Source organism: Lycium barbarum, chromosome 5 (assembly GCF_019175385.1).
Source record: "Lycium barbarum isolate Lr01 chromosome 5, ASM1917538v2, whole genome shotgun sequence".
NCBI classification, from domain to species: domain Eukaryota; kingdom Viridiplantae; phylum Streptophyta; class Magnoliopsida; order Solanales; family Solanaceae; genus Lycium; species Lycium barbarum.
In genome coordinates this window covers 3,950,693-3,964,154 of record NC_083341.1, presented here as the reverse complement: position 1 = coordinate 3,964,154, position 13,462 = coordinate 3,950,693, and the positions used below count along the sequence as shown (strand labels likewise).

The 13,462-nt window shown below is 36.3% G+C and overlaps 1 protein-coding gene across 1 annotated transcript; it reads left to right on the top strand.

Annotated features, from left to right (window-relative positions):
• Nucleotides 1–251: 251 nt before the first annotated feature.
• Nucleotides 252–5,195, top strand: LOC132640194 (ankyrin repeat-containing protein At5g02620-like). The gene is made up of 4 exons (XM_060356678.1): nucleotides 252–1,016; nucleotides 2,295–2,399; nucleotides 3,118–3,680; nucleotides 4,353–5,195. Exons 1-4 carry the CDS (start codon nucleotides 446–448, stop codon nucleotides 4,977–4,979), a joined length of 1,866 nt encoding a protein of 621 aa, XP_060212661.1. The 5' UTR covers nucleotides 252–445; the 3' UTR covers nucleotides 4,980–5,195.
• Nucleotides 5,196–13,462: the final 8,267 nt, after the last annotated feature.

Sequence of the window (13,462 nt, the reverse complement as noted above, 5' to 3'; positions counted from 1 at the left end):
AACTTTTAAAATTGCTTGCTTATCTATCTGTAAAATTTGGTGTTTCCTTCGTAGAAAAGCTTCAACCTTTTTGAATTTTTGCTTTCCTTTGCATTGACGTTTCAAACATATATGGCTCTGATGCCACCACGTTATCTCAAGGGTCCCTATCGCATTTTAGCGTTTGCTCGTCGTTTAGGCCCATCTGTGAGGTTTCTAGTCATTGTAGTCACCTCCGGAGTTCTTCACAAGTTGGTATCACTTCAACAATTTATTGAGTAATGGATTGATTTGCATGAATATATTCCATTCATAATGTCCTAAAAAAGTTGAACCCGGTCTCCCTACCAAAAAATTTTTTGGGATGCCAATTCTCTGTCACAATCAATATGCATCATTTTGTGAAGGATCTCTATTATATATGTGATATGTCCTAGGAAATTTGGATGACTAAATCATACATCTTATGTTCTTCAAGCATTCTAGCTGTTACTCTATAATGGAAATTTCAACTGAAGATAAAATAAAGCATAACATCAATAAGGAGCTTTACAGTGCATTGATGAAGCAAGAATCAAATAAAGTTATACGACTCTGTCAAGAACTCCAAGAGGGGCCATTGCATATATTAACCGTGCACGATGACACAGTTCTCCATTTGGCTGCCTTCTCTAAACAAACAAATTTGGTTCTCCGGTTACTTAAAGAGTTGGAAACGCGATTTCCTGAGTTTCCTCTAGATGGACTAAAGCATTGCAATGATTTGGGGGATACCATTCTTCATGACATAGCCACTTTTGACAGATCAGATTTAGCTGCAAAATTAATATTGGATAAAGCACCTGATTTACTTCGTGTGCGCAATAAGGGTGGAGATTCTGCTTTATTTCGTGCTGTTCGTTATGGGAATGAAGTGATGTTTAAGTTTCTTGATGAACAAGTGAATCAACGTTTTCATGGTGATGAGAGAGAGGCTTGTTATTATAATTATGGTGGAGCCACAGTTCTTCATGCTTCTGTGCGCTGTCAGCACTTTGGTAAGTTTTAAAATCCCGCAGGACCTTCCCTTTTCTTTGATCAATGGGTCCTCAAACCTATTTTATCGTCCTAAGAAGGCCAGAGCTATATAGTCCGAGAGGGGTTTAATTACCCTTTTTCTAGAAATATAAGTTGTTGAATTCCGTTGACATAACCTTTGACATAACCTTTACTGTAGTAGCAAAGGCGCCACAAAAATTGCTTCAGGTAGCAGGTTTGAATCCCAAATGTGGAGTTCTTGAATTTTAGGGTGTGTTCGGAATGAAGGAAGGTCAAAGTTTTTTGGAAAACATTTTCTTTAGTAAAACAGGTTCATTAAAAATGAAAAAAAAGACTTTCTTAATCAAAATAGGAAAAATAAGTCCACAAATGACATTTCACTAACTACCCTAACATCACCCAGCCACCAACCCCTAACAACTAGCACAACCCCACGCACCTCCACCACACCCCTAACCCCCCCTGCATGCTACCACGCCCCTTTTTTTTTTGGTTTTCTACGACACCCCACACCACCCTCACACCCTACCACTCCCTCTAATTTAAAAAAAAAAAAAATTGAAAAAAAATTCTTTTTTGATTTTCTATCCCCCTCCTCCCCTTACCCCTCTCAAATTTTCTAATTCATATTTAATTTTATAAAAAAATTATATAAATGGAAAGCTTGTGTGGATAAATTTGGTGTTGGGGGTGGGGGTGGGTGATGGTGGGGTGGATGAGAAAAAAAATTCTGATTTTTGGTAAAAGTTAAATAAAATATATGAAATAGAAAATTTGAAAGGGGGTGGGTGGGTGGGAGGAGAGCGGTGGCGTGGGGTTGGGGTGGGTGGTAGTGTGGGGTAGGGTGGGTGAAGATGAAGTGGTTGTAGGGTAGTGGTTGGGTGGGGGTGGGTGGGTGTGGGGATTGGTGTGGTATGGGTGGTGGGGTTGGGGTGGGGTTAGTGGGGCATGAGTGATATTTTTCGAAAAATGTTTGCTACCAACCAATCGAACATGAAAATAAGTAGAAATTAATTTATTTTCCAAGAACACATTTTCCTCCATACCAAACACACCCTTAATGAATCCTCCTTTTCGATTCTTGGTTTTACCACTGGTTTCTCCATTTTAGGACTTATTGCTTCTTCTATATTGTAGGTCATGCCTTAACCTTGTTAAAAAGTGGAGTAGGCTATCTGCTGGCATATCTTTTACGATTTTGCTTCTTTGTTTTCTTCCTAACTGAGGCTTGGTTCAATTTGCTAGTGGTCCAATTCTGAGTTACTTTAATCTTACAGATTTGGCCCTGTCGATTGCTAAAAAGTATGATTATTTGGTCCATGAGCGAGATGCAGATGGAATGACTGCTCTTCAACTTCTTGCATGCAACCGACAAGCATTTGGTAAGTGGAGAGAATTATAGTTTTATCAAGAGATCCATTTACACTCGTACGATACGTACTCTACTTGCTACACTGGCATAATCTAAATATTTACACAGTTAGGGATGATTTGTACTGATGGAATACTTGAACTCCACCTAGTGGTTGAATTTTCGAGACATCATAGCTTGTTTTACTTTTTGTCTTAGATTATATCAATGAATATAATGATGCACTCAACAGTAAGTTGTTTCCATATTTGGGATTACCTTTTGTCAGTTCCATTATCTGAAGAGGTGTCTTCGATGCTCTAAGAATATTGTTAATAACTTAGGTCTTTCAACTGAACATAAGGCTACAGAGAGGGAAGGTACTACTCCATATACCCTATATATTTAAGAACTTTAGAATATAGCCTTTTATGTTTCTTCTGAAATAACAAGGCATTTATCATTCCAGTGGCGGATCTAGGACAGGTTCAAATACACCATTGCTTTTTGCTAAAACATTTGTATCATATACAAAAAGAATTTAAACCGTTACATGTAATAAGACCATGCTCATTTTAAACCTACTGGATAGAGATCATAGATTTGTCTCTAGCAATTATTTCACTGACACACGCTACTTCTTTCAGTCTATTTCACGTCTGCAAGAAGCACCTTATCAACATTACTCATCAAATCTTTTCTTTTTTCTTTTTTCCTTTCTTCTTTTTTCTTTTTTCTTTTTACTTCAGAAACTCAAAAACGTTATAGAGTGCCTATGGTGGAGTGCATGCATCAGCAAAAGCAGAGACATGAATCAGTTCTTGAACTTGCAAAGTTCTTGATAGCAAAGGATACTTCTTGGGAGCATTCAGAGTCTGCATTAAATAAGGTCGAACCTCGATATCACAAATATAGACTAAAGTCAGATGTTTCAAAAGGCCAAGAAAAAGAGGATCAACGTGGTGTTGCACAAGAAGGACAAGCTGTTACAAAAGTGGCTGCGTCACCATTGATCCTAGCAACCAAATCAGGTTGCACGGAAATTGTGGAGGAAATATTGAAAACGTATCCTCAAGCTGTGGAATATATTGACAGTGAAGGTTGTAACATTTTGCACGTCGCTATCAAGTACCGCCAGATGCAAATCTTTGACATAGTTAAGAAAATGGATATGCCAATGAGGAGACTCAAGATAAAAATTACTCATAAGGGAAATTCCATATTGCACATGGTTGGTATAAAAGAGGACCCCGAAATTGCAGATATGAGAATCCCTGCTCATCTGTTGCAAGAGAATTTGCTCTTATTTGAGGTAAACTTAATACTTGATTCCCCTTTCAAAATGATGTCAAATGTCAAGGATTTTTAAGTCATTTAATTTAAGTTTATTATCATCTTAAAGTGTGTAAATAATCTCATTTGAAAACTTAATTTTCCACAGAGAACACTTCTCTTTATTTAACTTTCTTTATGCCTTTCATGTAGAGTAGATTCTTTTTTGCATGGGCTAAATCTTCTAATTCTTGAGTCCCACATCGGTGGGATGACGAGAAATTGATCTCTTTATATGGTCTTTGGCAATCCTCACCTCACGAGCCAAGTTTTGGGGTTGAGTTAGGTCGAAGATCTATTTTTTTATCACATTGTTTCCGATGTTGGGCCTCCCGTCTTATATTGGCCACACTCCAGATATCCAGTCCTGAGCGTCCAGGGTGTGAGAGTTCCACAATTGTGGAATAAGGGACTTTGGTCTATTTATATGGTCTTGAGAAATGCTCCCTTGACGAATTAGCTTTGAGGTTGAGTTAGGCTTAACATTCATTTATTTATCACTAATCATAGGTGATACTGATACTAACACCCAGGACATTCTGTTTGTGCTAATATCATATTGAATAGCATGAACTACCTTATTCATACACTTCTATTTCTTTAGTTATGTCTTAGCATGATATATGACTTTGTAGTTTTACTGTCCCTGCAGCGAGTGAAAGACGTCTGCTCAAATGATTTTTTCGAAATTATTAACAACGATGGAAAGACGGCAGAAGCGTTATTCACTAAAGCAAATGCTAAACTTCGTTCAGAAGCAAAAGACTGGCTTAAACGCACTGCGGAGAACTGTACAATAGTTGCTGTGCTCATTGCAACTGTGGCTTTTGCAGCAGCCTATACTATTCCAGGTGGTCCAAGTCAAAGCACTGGTTATCCCGTCCTCATGGACCATCCATTCTTCGTGATTTTCACCATTGGAGATGTGCTCTCCATTACCTTTGCTTTGACCTCAATGATCACCTTTCTCTCAATTCTTACCTCTTCATTTATGATGCATGAATTCAGGCGGTCGCTTTCTGAGAAGTTAATTCTGGGGTTTACCCTCTTGATTCTTTCTGTGTCGACGATGATGTTAGCATTCGCGTCGACTATAATCTTGATGATTCACTATAAGGAAAGGTGGACAAAAATTGCTTTATCTTCCATGGCATTCCTACCAGTGACCATCTTTGCAGTTTCATATTTTCCTCTGTATGTCTCATTATGGAAGAACTTCAACTACTCATTAAGGAAATTAGCCAAGGATATGCGAGATTATTATATCAGGAAGGCCTAGTGATTCCCCATTGCCAAACTCTTCCAGTCTCCATTAGTCTAAATCTACTAAAATTGGCATTTCCACATCTTATTTTTAGTAACAAAATATGTGATAGTTGTTGTGTTTGATACATAAAGGGGCTTTAGTCCAACCAAGAATCTTCACAGTAGTCTTGTATCCTTGAAATGTATTCTAATAGTAGGGATGTGTTATCAATGAATGTATGTTTGTCAAGTTCTCTTCTTATTGAAGCATATATGAGAGTTGTCAAGTTTAATATCTATGCCAAACTCACTTTGATTTGGCTTTCTTGGAACTTCCTATGCTTTCTATGTGAGTTGCATTTTCTAAACTATGAACCTAGAATGTTGCAGATCGTTATATGTTGTAACGATCTGCGAACGTTCGAGGTTACATCTGCAACATTCGAGGCTCATAGTACGAGAAATGAGCCCCAAAAAAGTAAGAAAAAATGTTACACTTGTGGAACGAATTGATAGGTTGCGATAATCAGGCCATGTGCACGAACAACCTTTTGTCAATTATGGAAAGTGAATGTAGTTTCGTTTAGTACGTGATTGTTTCACGCCTCACAATGCTTATTTCTCTCACCCTTACTTGGTAAAGGTCATAAATAAAAATTAGATTTTTCAATGCATCAATATATAAAAGAGCAATAGAACTTAATTACATTAAAGGGGCAGTGAATTGCTTAGCCAGAGGAACATTTGAGACATGAAATTACAATAGCTCAAATGAAAGGATACATTTAACAAAAAGTACTAAACCATATATAGTTCAATACAACTTGCCCACAACAAAGATATATACAATGTTCTTGAAATAAGAAATAGACTCTTCAACAAGACGTTAGATATTTACTAAACTAATATCTTCCTCAACAAGAGGAGAAAGCACTTATGAGAAATAGAGCTTTGAAATCATCTTGAAGCTTCAAACACTAACAACATAATGGATAAAAAGGACTAAAATAGCAGAAGACCACTCAAAAGCAAAGAGCTTGATAAAAGGCATTAGAGTTGAAGAACCAGAATAGTAGTAAGGTGGGGGAGGTCCATAGTTATTATACTGTGGGCAGCACGGCGTAACAGGCTGAGATGGCGGACAATTTGACCCATAAGCGGTAGGTGGTGGAACGTCGTAGCTTTGGTAGCCAGAAGGTGGTGGTGGTGGTAGCGGTGGAGATTGACAAGTCTATGTACAATTTGTACAAGTACTTTGTTCATGTGGTGGTGATATGCCATCTGCATAAGCACTTTGAACATTATCTGGAGTATTATTGCTACCAAAAGCACTTGAAAAGAAGTAGAGTAAGACCAACCAAACCCCTAGAAGAAACTTCACATTTTCTTGAGCCATTCTTGGTTTTTCAGACACTCACACACACTTTGATAGACATAATTTAAAGAATATATCTCTCTTTTTATGTTTGGTTCTCTCAGGGTTTTGAGGGACTCAAATCATGTATCAAGTGACACATCAAACTTGTTATATCCCGTATTTTTGAACGTCGGATTAATTGTAAGTTGAGGTGGGGCCCACACGTCAAGATTTTTTTTTTTGGAACATGTGACAAGTAATATGAATCACATATATAAAGTTAAACACAACTCATGAAGGACCCCTGGGCCAATTCAAAGTGGAAGCCCTCCAAACGAATATTTTTAAGAAAACGTTTTCGGGTGACCTAACTTTTAGGGGCAAAAATGGTATTATAAGTTTGGAATTTGGAAAAATACCAAGAAATAAAAGTTGTATATAATTGAATTAGCTTTCCAACCATAGGTCTTGGGTTCCCAGGTGACGTCGGTACAAGAATATATGACCATTTTAAGGTCGAACGGTCAGTGGGCTAGGCTCAACTCGGGACCAACCGGGTAGGCCCAAAAAAAAAAATTAAAATGAGGCCCAAAGTGTAGGGGGTGTCCGGCCAAGCCTTGTCCCAAGCCCCCAATATGAATTAGTCATGTGATTTATCATGTGACTAATTAATATAAAGAGGGATCATTATATGTGTATTTCACTAGAACATTCAAGACCAAAAATAAAACAAGAGAAAGAGAGCATGAGAAAAGAGAGGGGTTCGGCCTGTGAGGACCCCACACCCCTTACGATGTGATGACCCCCAGTGCCAGCCCCTTGTCAACTGGTCACCCATGCATGCTTGACATAACATGACATACTCAGGTATTGTGGCAGTGAAATCACACATAGTTCGCTACGCGCTGCAGCACTTCGAACCCGTGACCTCAGGCCTTTTGTTCTCCAGAAGGAGACGACTCTCACCAATTGAGCTGCAATTGTGAGGACCCCACACCCCTTGCGATGTGATGACCCCCAGTGCCAGCCCCTTACAACTGGACACCATGACTTGTCATGGTGTCCAGTTGTAAGGGGCTGGCACAAGGGTTCACAGTATGACCAAGGCCCAGCTGTGGGTCCTCACACGGCCCCCCCTTAAAAAAAAGGAAAATTTTTGAGCTCAAATCTTTAGTCCAAAAATCCACTCCTTGTTGAATTAATACTAAGCTCAAGGTCCTCTTCTATGTGATACCAATTTGGAAGCAAAAGAGTGCTTCTTTTTCAAAGAAGAGAATTTGAAAAAAGGTAATAATTCTACTCTTTTAGCTTTGAAGAATTATATATATATGTTGTAGTATATGGGAGTGAATGTAAAGCATGAGAATTTTGTGTTATGGATATATATGTGTGTGGACGAAAATGGTGGTGGATGGAGGGGAATGAACAATTTTGATTTATTGTGTTAATTGTGTTGTAATGGCCTTTTGAATGCAAAAGGAAGAATTTTAGTTCAAGTTAGTATGCAAAATTTGTTGTTGAGTTGTTGTCGGAAAGTATATGATTTCATTATAAATTATGTAATTGAGGAAATGAAGTTGTAAGATGCAAATGGTGAATGTTGTAAGTGAAATGGGAAGATAAAAATGTGTTGTGAAAGTTCATGTTGAAAAATTGGAGGTTTTGGGTGGATTATGGTTTGGTGGAACTTTAGTATATTTTGTAGAATAATGTGGAATTCTTTCAAATCGTATTTGAATGGCCTTGAATTAGTGAATGAATATGAAAACGTCGATATTAGTTTGAAAATGTGAAGTTGGAATGGAAGTGTTGCATTATGTAGAAAAGAAGAATAAATATGTTGAATGTGTTTTGTGATGATTGTCGATGTTGTTGGTATTGTTGGGTTATTGTTGTTGATATATTATGGCCGATTTAACTCTCGGGGACGTTGAATTTAAAGGGGAAATGCTGCCGAAATTTCGGTAGATAATATGAATTTAAGATTGGAATTCTAAAAGCTTATAACTTACATTTGGTAACTATGATCAATTGTAGATTTTGGACGAAACGGGGATTGAGTTTGAACGAGCGTAAGAAGTGAAAAAGGTATGTAAAGCTATTCCTTTCCTTCTTTTGGCATGTCCTAGGTATACTAGGTTGAGATTTGAGCCTCGGGGACAATTCTGTTCATAGAAATCCGAGTTTGATTTTTGGTACTATTCATTCAATGCAATTGAACTATAAATGGTACGTTTTGTTGGAAAAATGATTAAGCATTCGTAACTTTCACAAATGTAATCTGATCGCTCTGAAACCTTTATGGATGACTCCATAGAGTCTAATGTTCATGATTCATGTCTGCCACCTCGCCTTGACCCGAGGTGGGCCCACTATTCCCGACTTCTCCCCTATTGTTCTGTTTGACTCATTTCCGTACGATAAGTTAAGGAAACTTTTGGTTATCGTTTCAATTACTAATAATAGTTGTTTTGACTATTTCGAGTTTGTTATGATTCATATGCCTTCTCTAACACAAGTATCCCGCTACGAGTATTCTGACATACGTAAGTATTTCGACATGAATATTTTGACATAAGTATTTTGATATGAATAATTAGACATGAGTATTTTTGATACGAGTATTCCGATATAAGCATTCTGACAAAAGTACGCTATGTGAGAAATTCATTATGAATATTCTGACAATATGTCCGATCATTTCATTGAGTCTTGATGATGTGCATTTGGTTTCTCACTACTCTGCTCGTGCATATGCTATGATTTACTTCGCCGAGTCCCGGGCTGGTTTATATCGTGCGCGCGGTTCCCGAGTTCCTCGCTCGAGGGCCGGGTACCGTATATGAATTCCGAAGTTAGATGTGTTTTGGAGTTAGATGTGTTCTGGTTCGCTGAACCACATATGATCTGTTATTATGATATGATAATATGATTTGTGTGTCGGAGATTTTAGAGCAATACTTCTGGAGTTAGATGTGTGTGGCGCCGAGGGCAGGGCGGCGCCACGTTTTCCCCGGGTCCCGCAAAGGGCCGGATACCGTTCTTGGCATGCATGGTCTATAGTTCCAGTAAGTTGTTTGGTTACTTTGCACTTCGTGCTACGTTCTGTACCTGTGTACTGTACTTTATTTCTGTTTATGATTTTATTCACAGTATTATATGCTTTACATACTCAATACAAATTACGTACTGACCCCCTGTTCTTCGGGGGCTACGTTACATGCCCGCAGGTACAGACGATCGTTTTGGTGTTCCGCCAGCATAGGACATCTTTCCAGCGGTTACAGGATGGAAATGTCATGTCCGACCACCGCTAGGCTCGTCATCCTCACATCCCAACTCTGGACCTGCTGCTGCATATAGAGTCGCCATGCATAATCGACGCCCACACGCTCGTCCCTCGCATAGTGGTCATGCTCCCAAACCGTAGCCGCGGGTATATTTTGTACATACCCAAACTGCCGTAACACGCGGTCGGGCTCGTGCTACTCAATGATATCCATATGTATCAATGGAAACCGCGACATCCACATGTGCTGACCAGCCCTACAAAACGCTGACAGCTCATCCAAAATATGATCATACGGCGTCCATATAAAAGCCTGTAAAAAGAATCGAACTAGTTAACAATAAAAGACTAAAATAGTAGCTATGTGGTCTAGCGTGTGGATCCAAAATATAAACATACTGTCTGCACATTCATGCGGTCTAGATGATCCCTAAACGGCAGAAGGCTGTGATGCATCTCCGCACATCGGCGTACGCCTCGCAACCATCTCCGCACGTATGGCATCGACACAATAAGATAGTGAGCGGGAGGGTGAGCTGGTATGGGCTGAAAAGGTCTCAACCTAGTCCACACCCATATCTGATATAGTCATTTCAAAAATATTTTATCAGTTGTTGTTTTAAAAAAATAGGAAAATACCCCTAAATTCATGGACCATTTGGACATGAATTTTATTTCTTCTTCGTTTTTTTTTTTTTTTGAAAAATATTTTTTGGTTACATATTCAGAAAGATACATATTAGAATTATTTTTGGTTAGGTTTTCAAGTGGGTTTTTCCCCATTCACAAAACTTCTATTATCTCTTTTCAAGTGAAATGCATGTTCAAACACAATTTTCAAATTCTCCTATTTTTCAACTTCAACATCAAATACTACTTTTTCAAATATCACTCAGTTCATGTCCAAATACCTATTAAGTTTATAACCCTTGTCTCCAGTGACTAGCATGTGTAGGGCACCAAGGCTTAGTACCGATAGCGGATGCAAACCTACTTCATGCTTGAAAAAGCATATTGTCTGACCCTGATCCAGCGGCAAATTCAAGATTAAAAAATAGTGGAACCAGGATGGATGTGATATGATTATATGCATACATTTAACGTTTTTTGGATATGTATATGTGCTCGAGCTGAAAGCAATGAGTTGCGTTTAATCTACAAAATCTTTCCTAAGCCCTATTCAATTTCTTTGAAGGATGCCTCATGGTTTCATCTCTCAGATCAAATTTGTGTAAATTAATATAAATTTATTGTTTTAAGTTTGATGCGATCCCTTCTTCAGAATAGTTAGTATTTCAAAACTTTTAAGATTGTTTGCTTATCTATCCGTAAAATTTGGCGTTTCCTTCTTAGAAAAGCTTCAACCTTTTTGAATTTATGCTTTCCTTTGCATAGACGTTTTAAAGATATATATGGATCTGATGCCACCATAATCTCTCAAGGGTCCCTATCGCATTTTAGCGTTTGCTCGTCATTTAGGCCCATCTGTGAGGTTTCTGGTCATTGCAGTCACCTCCGGGGTTATTCACATGTTGGTATCACTTCAACAATATATTGAGTAATGGATTGATTTGCATGAATATATTCCATTGATTTGCACCAAATATGTTGATAAATGAGTCTAGCTGAATCAAGCTGTAGTGTGTTGTTACATGGGAATATTTGTGTTGCGATTTTAGTTGGGGATTTATTCTTGGAAATTTATAGGGGGATTTGCATATCTAGGGAATTATTTGGGGATATTATAGATGTGGATTTATCCGGGAATTTATTCCCCAAAAATTTACCTAGGAATTTACCTGGGATTTATATTGTGAGTTTGTAGCTGGGATTTTTTTTTTGGAAATTTACTTGGGGCTTTTATTATCTGGAGAATTACTTAGAGAATTTTATTCTTGTTAATTTATCTCGGTATTTATTTTATGAGAATTTACATTAAATCTATAGTACATGGAGACATATTTAGGAATTTTGTGGGATATTTCCCTAGCAATTTGTTTACCTAGAGGTTTATATGTGGATTTTGTAACTTCAGATTTTTTGCATACTAATTTATATTAATATTTATATATTATTTTACCTCATTTAATTTTGAAAAAAGAGTGACAAAACTAATAGTTAGGAAATATTTGTTTTGTGAATTTCCATTTCTGTGGATTTACCTGGAAATTGTGTTATTGTGATTAAAAGCAATAATTTTAAGAAAATATTAATAAGATCATCATATTTAATTAATTTAATTATTTATGGAAATATTTTGTATATTTATCAATTTATTAAATTTAAATGTAGTTAAAATTTTATCTCAGATAAAAGTTAAGAATCTGATATTATTTTGGATTGAATATTGCAAATCATACATAATGATATTTCTAGTTAGTAATTCAATAACCAAATAATTTTCATAAATCTAATTATTCTTGAGCTAATAACATTAGAAATGTACTAAATTGTTTATATTGAATAATTTAACTATATTTTTAAGTAAATAAAATATTTAATTACATTTATATGATTGTAAATTTTAAGTGGATCCTTCAATAGATAGATTTGTATTAAGCGGAAAAAATTTAAACATTCACTATATATCTTGATTGTATAGTATTATTTTATATTTACATGCATTGAAACTAATTTAATTTAATTATAGGAAATTACATAAATCTATTTATGTGTAAATATTTCAAGTGAGACATAATTTTTTAAAAATCAAATGTTTGCACCTGCTATACTAATTTGAATCCTACACTTAAATCCTCCTATAAGGTATACTGGTTGCTAAGTATATTAAAATATAATTATAAAAAGTAAGTACCACAAATTACTTATTAAGAGATATACCATCAATTAGCAATGACTTTCTTGCACTTTAAACATGTAAGTTATTCATAATTTTTATTCCATTATAGTATTTTATAATATAATTTTGTTTTTAGTTTATATATCTTTATTTTTCGTTGTAAGGTTATCTTAAATTTACTTAGTTAGATGAAGCATCATGCATGTATGATTTCTATTATATAAGAGGTTTAATATTTTAGAAAAATAGGAAGAACATCATTATATTTAAGAGTTTCAAGCGATAAAATATTTTGCCAAATATGTAAAAAATCTAGTCATATTATTAAAAAAAATTGTGCTTATTTCTTATTTTAGCCAAATATGTAATTCACACTTTTTCTGGTAGCATGTGTAGGGCACCAAGGCTTAGCACCTATAGCGAATGCAAACCTACTTTATGGCTGAAAAAGCATGCTCCCTGACCCTTGATCCAGAGGCAAATTCAAGATTAAAAATTAGTGAAACCAGGATGAATGTGATTATTATAGGCATACATTTTAACTTTTTTTTTCCGGATATGTATATATCATTTGAGCTGAATGCAATGAGTTCCGTTTAATCTACAAAACCCTTACTAAGCCCTATTCAATTTCTTTGAATGATGCCTCATGGTTTCATCTCTAAGATCAAATTTGTGAAAATTAATAGAAATTTATAGTTTTAAGTTTGATGTGATCCCTTCTTCAGAATCGTTAGTATTTCAAAACTTTTAAGATTGTTTGCTTATCTATCCGTAAAATTTGACGTTCCCTTCTTAGAAAAGCTTCAACCTTTTTGAATTTATGCTTTCCTTGGTATAGAAGTTTCAAAGACATATATGGCTCTGATGCCACCACAATCTCTCAAGGATCCCTATCGCATTTCAGCGTTTGCTCGTCATTTAGGCCCATCTGTGAGGTTTCTGGTCATTGCAGTCACCTCCGGGGTTATTCACATGTTGGTATCACTTCAACAATATATTGCGTAATGGATTGATTTGCATGAATATATTCCATTGATTTGCACCAAATATGTTGATAAATGAGTCTAG